At 39.1% G+C, this 15,898-nt stretch overlaps 2 protein-coding genes across 2 annotated transcripts; both read right to left on the reverse strand.

Annotated features, from left to right (window-relative positions):
- Positions 1-9,881: 9,881 nt before the first annotated feature.
- LOC136243940 (uncharacterized) lies at positions 9,882-15,065 on the reverse strand. The gene is made up of 5 exons (XM_066035480.1): positions 14,946-15,065; positions 14,174-14,878; positions 13,960-14,106; positions 13,719-13,907; positions 9,882-10,031 (listed from the first exon to the last, which is right to left on the reverse strand). Exons 1-5 carry the CDS (start codon positions 15,063-15,065, stop codon positions 9,882-9,884), a joined length of 1,311 nt encoding a protein of 436 aa, XP_065891552.1.
- LOC136244767 (uncharacterized) lies at positions 11,141-13,545 on the reverse strand. Its single transcript, XM_066036325.1, has 4 exons — positions 13,245-13,545; positions 12,628-13,125; positions 12,241-12,367; positions 11,141-11,267 (listed from the first exon to the last, which is right to left on the reverse strand). The coding sequence occupies exons 1-4, from the start codon at positions 13,543-13,545 to the stop codon at positions 11,141-11,143; spliced, it is 1,053 nt and encodes a 350-aa protein (XP_065892397.1).
- Positions 15,066-15,898: the final 833 nt, after the last annotated feature.

Raw genomic sequence — 15,898 nt, forward strand, 5'->3', positions numbered from 1 at the left:
AGGTTTAGGAGAAAATCGTGGGTTTACTGAATTTGCAGCTATTGCAAAAAAGAAGTTGGAGGATATTGGTGATGGAAGTGCAATAGTATACACAGATTTTGCGAGACATGTTGGTCCAATAGTTTGTGCACTCCATGACAAAAGCACAGATGCTGTAGGATATTATGGTACCATGAGTGACAAAGATAAAGAAGATTCGCATAATTCTTGGCACAATGGGAGCTGCAAGGTAATGGTAGCCACAAGGGCATTTGGTTTAAGCATAAACAAAAAAACATACGCCTTGTTATACGGCATGGCTTACCAGCTGACTTATCATCGTGGGTGCAGGAGTTTGGCCGAGCAGGTAGAGATGGTCTCCCAGCACGTGCATGCATATTCTATTCAGATGACGACATTCAACATCTGTCGTACTGGCTAGGAAATGGAGATAGACAACGAGAATCACCGGTCGCCACAGCATTTTCTGAAGCTTTGAATTTTACATATGCTCACCTAGCCAGAAAATGTCGACACCAAATAGTATTGGAAGGCTTTGGGGAGCAAATGGTCCATCCATCAGATCAATACTGTGATGTCTGTGCTCTTACCCCTGTTGTATCTGTGGACATGTCAAAGGAGCTGGCATTACTAATTTCAGCTATTGATGAGCTAGGAACAAAAGGGGAGAAAAAGGTGGCACAATTTCTACGGGGAAGCAATTTAACGTGGATTAAAGATCTACAAAACTTTGATCCAAAGGCCTCTGCTGCATATGGGAAAAGTCCACCACATCTATCGCTAGAATGGTGGCGCTTATTTGCACGGCAGTGCTCTGTTGCTGGATACCTGAGCAGGAAGGTGGATTGTGGCACATTTCAAGGAAGACAAGCTGGGGTTTTCGCATACTTTAAAGTCACAAGAAAAGTACAGGATGCCATTTCCAACAACAAGGAGGTTATGTTGCCACCTCTTTTATTACAAGAGGATGCTGCTTTGAAGCATCAACCAGTTTCAGAGCGCCGCCATGAATCAGCTGAAAAAAAGAAGCGTGTCGGTCGTGGGAGCAACCCTTTGTCTACAATTAGAGATCTGCTTAATGACAAGGAAAACTGGTAGGATATCACTTCAAAGGAGCAGTACCAGTTTCCAGGAGTAACAACAGAAGCCACATCAAATAAGCTCCTATTCAGCAAAGATATTAGCAAGCTGCCTCAGTATGTTGCAGCAAAGCCCCACTTTCTTTGCGATGACATTCAATTAAGCAAAGGGAAACTGAGTTCAGATAGGTGTGTAACCACTGAAATTGACGGAATCGAGGAATCCATTTTCTACAGATTGGCTCCTTGCAATGGTGTAAAAATGTGCTCTGGAGCTGGATGTGAACATGTCCAAAGCCGAAATTCCAAAAAAAACCTTTGCACTAAGCATCCAAGCAGCCCAACCATTAACACAAACAACTGCCCTGTCATCTTCGTATACATGTTTCCACAAAACTTTGTGTCTCCTGACAACAGAAGGTACAGATACTATACATACAGCAGACAATATATTCCTAAGTAGGACAATCATTAATACATGCACAACTATATAAGTCGTTTCATCGGTTTAAACTCTAGGACAGTAAAGAAATTGAGGTTGTAGCCTTATCTGTAGTGAAGGTAACTTAAATTAGTTACCATAATTACTTGATTTGTATCCTGGCAGTACTATTTTTTTTACCAAAATAAAACCCTTCAAATAGTGCCGCACTGCAGTATTATTTGAGGGTTTTAAGCCTGCCACTAAAAGCCACAGTATATGAGGAAATTTTAGGCAGTAAGAAGATTTTGTGGTTGCCTTACACAATGAAAATAAAAATTACAAAATATAACAAAAATAGTTTGGGATGATATGTAGTCTCACACAACCAGACCGCTTTGTCTTCTTTTATATTGGGTCGGGAAGAAAAAGGGTCTGGTGAATGCAGTATGGCTATTTTGTTCTGGCAATCCCCAAAACTTGGGGATTCTACTGTGCGGTTTCTGATTGCTCTCAAAGGCTTGCTGATTGGTGTTGAGTAGTGGGAACCGCACACAATGGCTTCACAAATAATTTTAATGTTGGACCAGGTTAGCTAGCTGCTCTAGTGACTCCACAACAGTTGTCTTGCGATGTTGCCATTGAACCACCCCTGAACCTCTCTTCAGTGGCGACAAGTTCAAGCTTCAACTGCTGTCATTCACCATGTAGCTAGTTAAAGAGCTATTTCTCCGCGAGTGTAATAGCAAATTCTGTCCATGGAGTAATCACTTAGTAGTGAAAGAGCGGGCCTAGTAACAACATAGTTAGAACAGTTATAGCTAACCTTCTTCAGCATTAAAATAAGTTGCGAAGCCATCGTGTATGGTTCCCACTACTCAACACCAATCAGCGAGCCTTTTAGAGCAATCCGAAGCTCCACAATAAAATCCCCAAACTTTGGGGATTGCCAGAACAAAATAGCTATACTGCATCCACCAGACCCTTTTTCTTCCTGACCGAATACAAAATAAGAAAAAGTGGTCTGGCTGCGCGAGAATAGATGATATGGGTGCATGGTGGCATGGAGCAAATGTGATAGTATCAACTAACCTAATGGCTATATACACTATACACTAGAATATATATGCAGCAGTCACCCTCCCCAAGGCCTAGCAGTCAAGTTGAGTCCTTCTGTTTGCAACAGTGGCTGTGCCCTGCTAACTGTTTTCACAAAGTAACTGCTTACAATTACTTCAAATATCTTTGCTATAATAACATTATAGACTGGGGCGCATGCAATAAATTTTTTGTGTATGTTCAGGATTTATCCATAAATTAGTTTTTAGAAAATGGTGACAGAGTGGAAGGGCTGATTTAAGTATCTCACATTACTGGTAATTTAAGAGAAAGCGACTTAATTAGGAACAAGACAGGAGGTCTGTAAACGTGAAGTATTTCTTGTAGCATATCACCAAAGGTAGTTTTGGGGGTGTGTTATTTAGTATGAGCAACTTTAGGAGGCTGCAGTGCAAAGCGCGAGCTAGCAGCGGCCTAGTGACACTACTGTACAAACATGGGATACTATCCCATCTGTTACCGCTTTTCTTCTTCATCCAGGGCTTGTGTGCCCTGATGCAGGCAGGAATAGGCTGATAGCTAGAATTAACACGCCGGAACTACCCTATTCAATGTGACAGCAAGTATCATCCCTACAAAATAGTATGCTTTGACATCTTACAGACCTCCTGTCGTGTTGCTAAGTCGCTTTCCCATATAAGTTAGCAGTAATCTGAGATTGTTAAAACAGCCTTTCCGCACTACTAAAAACAATTTTTACGGATAGATTCTGAGCATATACAGAAAGTTAATTGCGTGCACCCCATTGCATAAGGTCTACACTGTAAAATCTGAACAATAGTTTGAGACAGCTTGTCAACGCATTTGTTTCATACTACTTTGAAGTACTGGGGAGTGTATAAACAGTGGAATGGACTACTGCAATGGTGGAATAGTGGAATGAAAATTTTAAAAGTTCATCACATCCAAATAAGGGCTCAAATTCCTGAAAGCCAGCCCAATTACATACTTTCAGCATTCTTGTGGCTCATGTACGGGAGTTTATAATCAGTCGTGGGTTTACTTTTTTTCCGAGCGCTTAAAAAAGGGTCGGCCACGCCAGACTATATTTTAGCATTGTAGGCACTCAGTTGAACTGGTAGATTTTGGTTACAACCCACAATCGATTAGATCATGGCACAAGGGAAAGAATTTCTATGAATTTTTTTCAGGACTTGTCTGTTTACTTTCATGAAAGTAATAGCAACATCACCCCATACAGTATAAAAGCAATCCAGTGGTAAGCATTGGGTTGGGTAGGGTGATTAGTCACTCAGCGTGGCACTGGCTATCAGCCTGCACAGGCAAATAGCCTGCACCAAGATATTATGCTCTGTGGTCAGGGCAATATCAGATACACAAACCTGAAAATTCCTTTGATCTACCCAAGCAGTGTTACATGTAAAATTATTTTCTGAAACAATAAAATCCTTCAGCAGCAAATGCGGCAGTTTAAAAAATTGATAAATTTTTATTGCAACTTGGTGGAATGGCTTAAGGTTGATCCAAAATATTTGGGCTTGCAAACCAATAAGTCTGTGGTCTTTTAAAGGCCTTGTTATGTTCTAAACCATAATACACTGTGTGCATATCATTTGTCATTACAGTTTATAATACACTCTATATCTATATTTGTAGGTGGGTGGCTAGCATTGTTATTAACAACTCATCACCAACTAAAAACCATCACAACCATAAGATCCCTAGTCCAAGTGTAGTCTCCACGTTTGTCAAACACAACATTGTATCTGCTGTAAGTGCATCGCCTCGTTTGACAGCTGATGATTTAGCATCAGGAAGAGGACTGCAATTCGTGCCAGGTGCAGTGGATACTGCAGCTACTAGCAAAGACAAGTTGAGAGTAATCAGGAAAAAGGCACTAGAAGATGGAGGTCACAGAAAAGGTATGTACACTCACTGCTCGCCTAAGGCTGAAACAATCATTACCTTTTCTGCATTTTGAGTATTTTCTACTACTCAGTTTTTGCTTGCAATTAGGCTCATCATAATGTACACTGGGTCATGAGATCTTAATAGATAAGTGAGCACCATTTTACTATACCAACACTAAAATGCTTAGTGAATATTCAAAGTTTGTTTCAAGTCTTATTTTTGATAACACTTGCTAAAAACTCTCTGGTGCAATAATATATACACAACGTTTCTCTATAGGTCTAACTTCAATAGTGGACTTCAACGAAGCTTTGAAAAAGCTTGATGGGAAAGATCTGGAGAGAGAAGGTCTAGATGATAAAAACTCAAAGCTAACAAGCTATGCCACATTAGGACATCCCTACATGCGCCACTACAGCCTTTCACCAGACATCTCATACCAATTCATTATGAGCCCCTTCATGTCGAAGATAATGGCTGGTGCTGACTTTATGCAGGTTGATGTTACGTATGGGGAAAATTCAGTTTTGCCATACCTATTTAATGCCACAGCATTTGACGAAACAACAATGAAGTGGGTTATTATTGCACGAATGCGCTGTAATAAGGAAAATGCCACTATGTATGAGATCGCATTCAAGCAAATGTTTGCAACCTGCACCCAAGATGTTCCGGAATACAATGTCGACAAACAGCTTCAGGGCATTGTAGTTGACTGGAGTGATACAGAACGAGCTGGCCTTATTAAGGCTTTGGGACCTGAGCTGGCTGGTAGACTGCTACGTGGGTGTGCTGTGCATTGGGCACGATCGTATCAGCGAGTAGCTAAAAGAATCACATCAACTGTGTTACAAGCGGTAAAAAAATACTGGCTCGTCAAGCTTTTGAACTTATAGCGCAGGAAATACCAAGCTTGAAAAGCACAAACGAAGTTCAAAATTGCTTTGAAGTATTAAAAGGGGAGAAACCAATATCAACAATTACGTCAATGGTCCCAAGACTAACTAGTGAGCACATATCTATAGTGAACAATGAATGCAAATGGTCTGGTGCAAAGGCTTGGGTGAATTGGTGGACAAGGCCATACCATTTAAAGATGCTGTGTAAGTGCCAGTCAGATATGACCAGCTCAACATGGAAGGCATGCCCGTCAACCACCAATGCAGTAGAGCGACACAATTTGTCATCAAAGTCACCACATGCTGTCTCCATTATGCATGCCATGGTGGATGTCTACCAGATGGATAAAGCCGTCATCATGGAACACCTGGCAGCATCAGAAGGAACCAGCATATGCTACAGAGACAGGTAGGTGAACAACACTTTTACAGTGGAACACACAAAAAATCGATACACTATTGTGCTGGGTCACACTGACCTTTTAAACCAGGCATGTACCCACAGCTACCTTAAGGCCGACCGTGGGCACATGCCTGAAAAGAGTGAGTGTGTGTGTGTGTGTGTGTGTGTGTGTGTGTGTGTGTGTGTGTGTGTGTCAAAAATTGGTTCAAAGGTCAAGGCTAAATATGACCAACATTGGTACAGTGGAGTGCTTACTGCCTACAACAAGGACATTGACCAATGGACAATATACTTTGAAGAAGACAACTACACAGACTACGTTATATTTCCAGACAAGGATGTAAAGCTACAATAATTATTCTAGCATGACAGCACTAATTCTAGAATGTGTGACATTTAGTTATTTTGTTCAATACTGGCCAGACTGAACTGAATACATGCATGCATCTGAAGATATCGTCTGGTTTTACCAACAGCACATGTACATATACTGTATATACACAAATTGTTAGTGATTAATTCATCTGTTAAAATTTATGATTGGGCCACTTTTTAAAACCAGGTAGATGCCCTAGTCTTGCATGGCCAGACCACAATTTTCTCGGCACAGCACTTATTGAATTATCAGCACCTGCTCGAAAAGGGTCTTTCTCATATGCATAGTCTAACTGAATTTCACATCCCAGACAAAGAGCCGGGTGGTAATGAAGCTTTCATCATCATACGTATGTTTACAGATAAAGAATGAGCCACAACTGTAAAAGATAAGTTCATCTGAGGTGATCAGAGCCGGTTCTCGAGTCGAGGATACTTCATGTGACATGATAGATGACACAGCATCCTTGATTATATTTATTAAAGAAGACTCGCATTTTCTAGCATGTAATTACCAACACTTTCTACTGTTGTCAGGAAGTATCTTCGGCTCGAGTATCACCTCTGATTGCCTCAGAAAAAAAATTGCCCCAGATAAACTCATCTTTTACACTCGTGGCTTGTTCTTTACTCGTAAATATACGTATGATGGGGAAAGCTTCATTAACACCCCGCTTTTGTTCTGGGGTGGGAAATCCAGTTTGACTATGCGATTGAGATCAGACCTTTCTTCAAGGATGCGCTTATAATCTCTAATCAATAAGCGCCACCCTGAGAAATTAGGGTCTGGCGAAGATTAAGACAGGTGACAGAGCTGTGCAAGACATCTAAACACAGGTATAGTGTTTCCATTGTCTATAATCTTTAATTTAATTATCTTGCCAGCTTTACACATTCTTTTTGTTGCTGTAGGTACTTGCTTAAGCCACCAACTGAATCCCATATTCGTTTAAGTGTAGATGGAATGGTGGAGGACCTCATGCAGCAGAACGAAACATGCTCAACAATCATTGAAAGATTTATAAACTGTTTGACTCTGTTGTACAGGAGATGTCCCCTGCCACTAGGAAAAGGACTGCTTGTAGAATGGTATGCAGAAAGCTTATGCACGAAGTGTTGTCAGTTAGGAAGAGCACTGTTGGTTTGCTTTTACATGGTACTGAACCAGTCACAAGTATGGAACTGGCAATACCAGTACTTGGCCTAGTAGTAAAAGTGTGGAACTGGCAGTAATAGTAACCATATGCAGGTACCTAAAATGTCACCAATTGACAGAACCATTTAAATGGTTAGTTAGTGTATGGTTTAATGTGAGTGCTAAGATGAAGCGGGAGTACACTAACTGACCATTTTATCTTCCAATCATGTACCTTGTAAACTCTCTTGGAGTCATTCACCATCTATCTAGTGGTAAGGCAAGGAAATGAGTATGTAAGTTTATGACTATTTTCCAGGTAATAGAGATGGCAAATGATGCGTGCGGTTTGATATTCTGTGGCAAGTTCTGTCAGATAGCATTTAAACATATATATGTTGTGCAAGCAGATACTGATGTCATTACATAGTTGTATCATTTGTTAACAGTTAACAGCATTGAGCTAGTCGAAAAAAGCAAAAGGCTGTAACAGCAAAGACAGGGACACAATGAAAGGTAGGTATGTGAAGAGCTCAATGTCATAACTACCCACACATTTTATAACCAGTAACACTTGAAGAGCAGCACACTGGCAGAGAGGAAGAGCAAGGGGCGTGCACAAACATGACAAGAAAAGACTAACAAACACATCCGTCTAAAATATGACAACATAACTATATGAATGTAGTACCAGCACCGTACCATTATTTTAATATTATTAATGGCACAGTGTTTTATTGTTAATCACGGTACGGTATGGCTTCATTTACGGACTTACGTGAATTCTAGTGTGACCACTAAGCAGGCACTTATCTAATCAATATGCGCCGCGCGAAGAGACCTATAAAACACGTGCTCACAAAACGAGTATAGCACGTGTTGTTAAAACCAGTAAAACACGTTGAGCTATAGGCGGGAAGATACCGTTTAAAGTTCTACTGGCCACGTGCAGAAGTACCGAGTCCGAGTGATACTGAAAAATGCAAGGTATAATACTTCTGTGATAGCTAAGCTGGCTATAATAATTCTGTAGCGTATCACAGTCTTGAAAGCCATTCAGCAGAAGACGAAGAAGGTTAGTTGCATGTGCGTGATGTGGCATCGTGACACAACTTGGTTATCCGGTAGTGAGATCTAAGGTTCCTCAGGATGATGGTGCAGGGGTTACGGCGGTTGAAGATGAGGAATTGAGAGCCATTAAGTAGAATGATGCATCTCCTCTCGCAGTGATTCAGAGTGTGCTGTACTGTTACAGAAATCAACAAAATGGTTGCGACGCGCAATGCGTTAACAAAAGAAATAGATCAGCTCCACAAGGAAAAAAAACGGTGCCGGCAAGTGGCTGATAAAGAGATGATGGGGCGCATAACAAAGATGAGGATGGCAGCAAAAGAAAGAAGAGATGGGCGAGGCAAAGAGGAAGAGGACAGGGAAATAGGTTTATATATAGGGAGCAAGAAGGTGGGCTGACACAAAGGGGAAAAGGAGGAAGAGGACAGGAGACACATGTTTTAGTAGAGACGGCAATCGTTTTGTCCCATATGTCATTAATCAATATTATAATTAAATTGTTAATATTAATTCTCACTCTTTATTGCACATAATGGAACATATACAAACTTATATAAGTCTAAGCAATACATGTTCAGAAAATATGTCGAGTCAAGTATAGAACACCTCAGGATCATGATAATTCACAACTGAAAGTACCTTTGGTTCTAGCAATGCACTTCACATGATCAGTAAATCAATTTATACTGAGATACTGTGTTGCAATGATTTCATGTCTTCATCATCCTAGACTGGTAGTATGCTTTTATTCACGATTATCTTTCTTTGTATTTCTTCATGTGTTAAGCAAAACTAAAAATTTCATCATCACATAGCTATGTAAATAAAATACCATATAGCCAAACTTACATCAAGTATAGTGGGTGTCAAACTATGTACACTAACTTATTACGGTTTAGCGATTAGTTATAGTGGTGTGTTCTGTTGGTTGCTTGCATAAAATATTAGTGCTTTGATTAACTTTGTGACTGGTTTTGTAAATAAAAGCAGGGTATTTAGTAGTTATGAGCTTGCAAAAAAAGCTCACAAACAAGTATAAGAAAAAATTGGGAATTTTAAATTAGATTAGGGACAATGTATAACGCTGCAAAAAAAAGTACTGAAACATTACACTGCACAGTAGGGATATTCACTTCTTATTGTTTTACAGTATTTGGACATTACGTACTACTCCGATCCAGCTTGTTTCAGTACTTTTTATTGCAGCATTATACATTGTCCCTAATCTAATTTAAAATTCCCAATTTTTTCTTATACTTGTATGTATAGGTATGCCTATGACTTGTATAAATTAGGGACATAGGGAAGGGGTTCCAAGGGGCTCGAACCCCCTCCCTGTAAAATTTAGACTTCTGAGTTTACAGCAGGACCCTAACACACCATTAGTGGTTGGACAAATTGAGTAAGTAATAATGTATAACACAGCATAACAATTTATAAAGTTTACATTCATCTTTCAGGAAAGGATTTAGAGAGGTAACATTAGCCCTCTTGAAAACTTGTTAAATTATTTTTTTTTGTACAAACCAGTCATTCGAATTCCATAAAGAGTTTCATCACTTAACATCATCCTCTTTTGATCCTTTGCATCAAGATCAGTTGCACGTGCTTGCCTCTCCCATTCCATCAAATATGCTAAAAATTCATCTTGGAGCCACTGCGGTATTTAACTCAGAAACCTAATTTTTAAATTATGCACTACTTGCAAAAAATGCAACTACCATCATAATTCAGGATCACCTGATAAGGTAAGACACTTGTAGAACCTAAAATACAGAAATACTCTAATAGAGCATTCAATCACTCTAATATAACAGTCAGTTGATAAAATCGCTACATAGTCATACCCATTTTATAGACCACATAATGGTTTGTTAGCCACCTACTCTTACGAAGTGATGTCTTGACAAAAATGTGGTTAGATACTTGTTGTAGAATCAAAAATACAGATATACTCTAATAAAGCATTCACTTACAAATATAATGATTGATAAAATGGCTACCTGTTTACATACCATGAAATAATTGCCTGCCCTTTACTTTTACGATACCTACACAATATCACTAGTCTGTGTTCTCACAGGTGCAGATTATATGTATATAATTACATATAGCATTTTCAATACAATTTCCCTTTGGGCTTTGATAAAGTTAGGTAGGGTAGTTTTCATCTAGCATCAGAGTTTACAAAGACTGCACAGTCTTGTAGCTATCAACATTACATTCCAAATCAGAACTCTTAGGTGGATAAAAGTAGTTAGTTGGATAAAAGTGACACTCACCCTCAGGTTGGTGTCAATAACCAAGACATTCTACTATGCAAATGTTAACATCAGTCTTATTATTTCATGTACTAATAAAAAACTTCAAACAAGTGTTACACTGTTAGCTACCAAGACAAACTATATGAAAACAACTGTAAGTTAAGGTCAAAGTTCAAGTAGAGATAAGTTACAAAGAGGTGACTGTATGATAAAGTTCAAAACACTCTCCAAAACAAAGATACACATCACACTTTTCACAGTAATTGTAAGTTTTGGCATCCTTTTTATTAGCACTATGTGTACAAACAACACACCTCCCACGCTTGTCTTCTTTCTTTGGAAAATGCTTTCCTACTAGACGTCTTGCACTGTGAGCTCGATTCCTTCCCCTGCGTTCTTGCAAATATTCGGGACAATCTGGAGATGAGCGTAAATCAATAAGGGATGCACAAGTTCTTGGACAAGCTTAAGTTGAAATAATCTGTGGGTATTTATAGTTGAATCAGGAATATTTGTGCGGAAAATGATCCACGCATTGACGACAGACAAATCCACCATCCTCCAAAACACTTTCTTCCACCACTTTAGCATTCGTCGTGAAGTCATAGAGTAGTAGATCAGCATCTGATCTGCAAGATCAACTCCACCCATATAGTTGTTATAGTCTACAATCGCTGTAGGACAAGGGGTTTCCTTCTTTTCTTTTTCCCCTTTTGCACGCTTCAAAACATTTGATGCCGACTGATTGTGCATTGTTGTAAGTACATAGACATCTTTTCGATCCTTCCACCAGATGCCAAGGAGCCGTTCATTGCTTTTACACACTGCATATCGATAGGTTCCACTCGAATAGGTTTTGTCTGGCAAAAGCACAGTGGGAAAGTTTTTTCTATTTTTTCGTAGAGTGCCTGTACAGTATGTTCCTTTGTCAAGTAATTGAAGTAAAAGGTCTGGACTCGTATAAAAGTTATCTACAAAAAGGCAATGCCCCTTACCTTGGTACTGCTCCATGAGCATCAACACAACTTTTTGGCCTACAGGGGTTTTCTTATCATTGTCCATGGCACCTGTATAAACAGCAAAGTCCAACACATAGCCAGTTTTTGCCTCTGCTATGACCCATACTTTTATACCAAAACGGGTTGGTTTCTTCGGCATATACTGTAAAAAAGATATTCTACAGCGTGTGCCAATCATCATTTCATCAATACTTAGAGTACGTGATGGTTGGTAATACTTTGAAAAAACTGCTGAGAAATGATCAACTATGGGCCTCACTTTGAATAGTACATCATAGCCCTGTTCCCCTTTCTTTTTTTGCTTTGTGGAATCTACTAAATGTAAAAATCTAAGAATTGTAAAAAATCTGTCTCTGGACATAATGGTTGGGAACCACGGAGTTGACAGTATCTCACTGGTTGTCCAGTAATCACGGACTTGGGGAAGCCGTAGCATTCCCATAGCAATGTTCAAAGCTATAAATGCTAGTAGCTCTTCGACGCATAGTTGCAGGGTTACTCCCTTCTGTGATGCAAATCGTTTCGTTTGTTGAACTATAGTTTCTGATATTTCCGTAGTGAAAAAAAGCTGAAAGATACTTACAGGACTATCCAAGTCCTTGGTTCTGGTGGATGGTCCAGACGGATAGCTGAAATTTGGCAGCTCAAGTGGTGATGGTTGATTTTGCACAGATGAAAGATAATCACCAACTGTCCACTCCAGAGAACTCCTATAATAGTTGACAAAATGTATTACTTCATGTTGACAAAATGTATTACTCCATGCATAGCCACATGGCCAACTATTTTTTCTGTCATTGGTAGCGGAAAAATGAAACCCTTTATACATTACAGGCTAACAAACAAAATTGGTATGGAAAGGTCACTATTTTATTTTCCCATATGTACCAACTACAAAAAAAATAATATGCTATGTGTAAATATAACAACACAATAATAATAATAATAATTCAAATTTTATTGCACACACTTAGTGGTATCCTCTTGAGCAGCACTGGTAGCTTGCAGAACGATACTGCTAGAAACTTGCCGATCATCATTGCCCCAGAATTCTTTTTGTCACTTCCTTTTCCTTGGTTTTCACCAACCTTAGCCTTTGGAGCATCACCTCCTCTAGCTGGAGGTGCATCACTAACTTTAGTTGTCGGCTTATAACTTGTTCTGGTTCTTTTATGTATGTCACTGCTGCTTTTATCACCATTTTTCGGCTTATCACTTGTTCTGGTTCTTTTACGTACATCCCCACCACTTTTATGACCACCTTTCTTACGTTTCTTTCTTTTGGGAGTATCCAGTTCATCATCTGTATCACAATTGCTTCCCCCACACCCAACTGCTGGAATCTCGATTTTTGCATTCGACATTTCACCTACTATTGACGCATCATCATCAATATTTACATCTTGGGTGTATCCCTCACTATCAAGAGAGGTAGCAAGAACCGAGCTATCATCAGAACTGTCCACACCTAAATTAACAAAAGAAGTGAATGAAACCATGCATATGACCAGTGGAAGACTAGTCTCGCGCGCCCCACCCTTTATGGGTCGGGCGCGCGAGACTAGTGGAAGACACTACGACACGAACCTTCGTCAGAATCTAACAAATCCTTATCCCATAGCAATAACGAATTTCTCATTACTGGGTCACTTCTAAACTTCTGGGGTGAACAAGTAGTATATGCCGAGTGAAGAACCATTTCGAGCTCTTCAGAATTGTTTTCGTCCGAGGATGAAAGCGACTCTGGTTCGCTGGTGGTAATTTCATAGAAACTTTTTTTGCCAGAGCTTTCAGCATATTCACTATCTCCTTTGCCATCATCCTCAATTTCTATGGGCGAATCTCCGAAGGTTACTTTCTTATTACCTGCCACAATTCCGTCAGCCATGACACTTCACTAGAAAATGCATTTATACGCATGTGCATTTGAATAGCGTGATTTATGTGGCATTCATTTTGCAGAATGAAGTGTAGCATGGGGGAAAGTAATCTGGGCCATTTTGACCCCATATAGGACTCTATGAGTTAAGTATATTACTAATACAAAATACATAACACAACCTTGATTCTAAAATCATCTGATTTCCTGTAAGGATTCTGAAAAACTTTCCTTTCTTTCTTGCATTTATCAAAGTTGGTCACGTTCAGACAATCAAAGAAGCGATCAAACATTAATATAAATTTGGCTGTTTCTGACACTTCTTGATCTCCACTTAAGGTCAAAATCTTGGAGACTGTTTCACTGAACACCTAAACGTGTAGATAAGGGAAAAATTTAATAAACAATACAATAGTAACTTACTTGGGCAGCAAGGTCAACATGCATTTTTGAGAAAGAATTCAAATGTACAAGCTCATATTTGAGCTTTGGCACCAGTCGTACTCCCCTCTTACTGTCCTTGTAATACAGATCTTGTACATGCTGCCATGATATATCTTTACCATTGTACTGTACATAATATGCATAACAGTACATAATATGCATAACAGTACAAATCATTAGGTAAATAGTTTACCTTAAGGGTTCTGTATGATGAAGCCCAACAGTTTCTTGCTGTTTTTAACAGGTGAGGTGGATCCGAAAAGAAAAATATCTGTCTCCCATCATTGGCATACTTGCTGGGGACCTTGTATAAAAGTTTATTAGGCGAATCATGTTTACGAAACAGAGCATGGTTAACTGATGCTCCGTCGGCTGTAACAAATAATACTTTGAAGCCACATCTTTCTAGCCTATAAATACAGTCCCACATTGGCTTGTGAAGTAGATATCCAGACACATCACAGCAAGGAAAAAATGTATACGGAAATTGTAATTCTGTAAAATCTCCTTTCACCATAAACATCATCACTGTTTTAGCTACATTACATGGATCTTTCATGGCCTTTTCATACTTGAGTAAATGTTCATTAATTTCTCCCAGATTTGAAAAGCCACTAGGATGACCTGAGTGCTTACAGTAAATTAAATCTTCACGCACATACATTTCATCCACTAGTATCCCCACTATCTTCTCCCAGTCTTTTAATTCGTTCAACTTTGCAGCATTCATTAGCATCTGGTCAACCATATTGGAGAAGCCAACTGTACTCTCAAAACAATGAGTGTAGTCACGTAAAGTGCGTTGTGATGGTAAGCATACGCATCCTGAATTCCTAAGTGCTTCATAAGCCCCAGATGACTTATTTCTCAAGTAAAGACACCATTTGATCGTGACTTTCTGCAGCCTTAATTTGTTGTTCCCAAAATAAATGCTCAAACGAATTAATGGCAATTCTTTTTTTAACCTTTGCACCTTCTTCAGCCATTATTGCTTTCAGTTCATTGTGATCCTCTTCATCTAACACAATTCTGCTTTCTTCTGCATTTCTCTGAAGTTTCTCCTTTAGACGGTCAGTTTTTTTCATCGTTTCACCTGCATTTCTGTTGGAGTTCAACCTTGACTCTCAATTCCGGTGAGTGCAAGTGTTGGTGGTTAGTTGTATGGCTGTGTAATGATATCTCTTTTAAAGGTTTTTTACTTCGTGAGGCTTTAGAAGACAAGGTATGTTTGTACGCTTTACAAACACTGCAGCACAAATCTTCTGGTTGTAAAAACAATTCACAGTCATTATGATGAACAGTTGTTTCTTCTCCATTGTTGTCAACAAAAGCCATTGTAGAACTACCTGCAATGAAAGCAAATTTAGAGATAAATTATGCACATATACCGATCATTCTTAATCATTAATGAATGTGACTTGTGATGTTAGCCTTTAACAATTTGTAAAACAGTCCCTATATATATATATATATAATCAGGAACTCATAAGTGCTTCAAGGCGCAAGTGCTTATAAGCTCCTAATAAAATACACTCACCAGACTGATTTAAAAAAAATTCTTTGTGCGCCAGTTGTACAAATTCTTGCTTACAATTCCCCTTGCAGATATTAGCACTATCTATCACATTAAGTAAGTGAATAAGAGCAGTAAGCTGGCAATTCGGACAGAAACAATGAAGATTCACTAGAAACTGTGCAATGCTGGTATATGACATGCCACTTGAAGGATTCATCAATTACCAACTGGAAATCCTTGCTCTGGATACTTAAACTGTCTATCACAGCAGGAGACACAGACCAGTTAGTAGGAAAGTATGTACAATTGTTAATGTCATGGTGCAAATCACTGAGGGTGTATGACGGAGCTAACACCACATCCTTCAATGAGATTGAAACTGGGAAAATCTTTATTTCATCC

Source organism: Dysidea avara, chromosome 14 (assembly GCF_963678975.1).
Source record: "Dysidea avara chromosome 14, odDysAvar1.4, whole genome shotgun sequence".
Lineage (NCBI taxonomy): Eukaryota > Metazoa > Porifera > Demospongiae > Dictyoceratida > Dysideidae > Dysidea > Dysidea avara.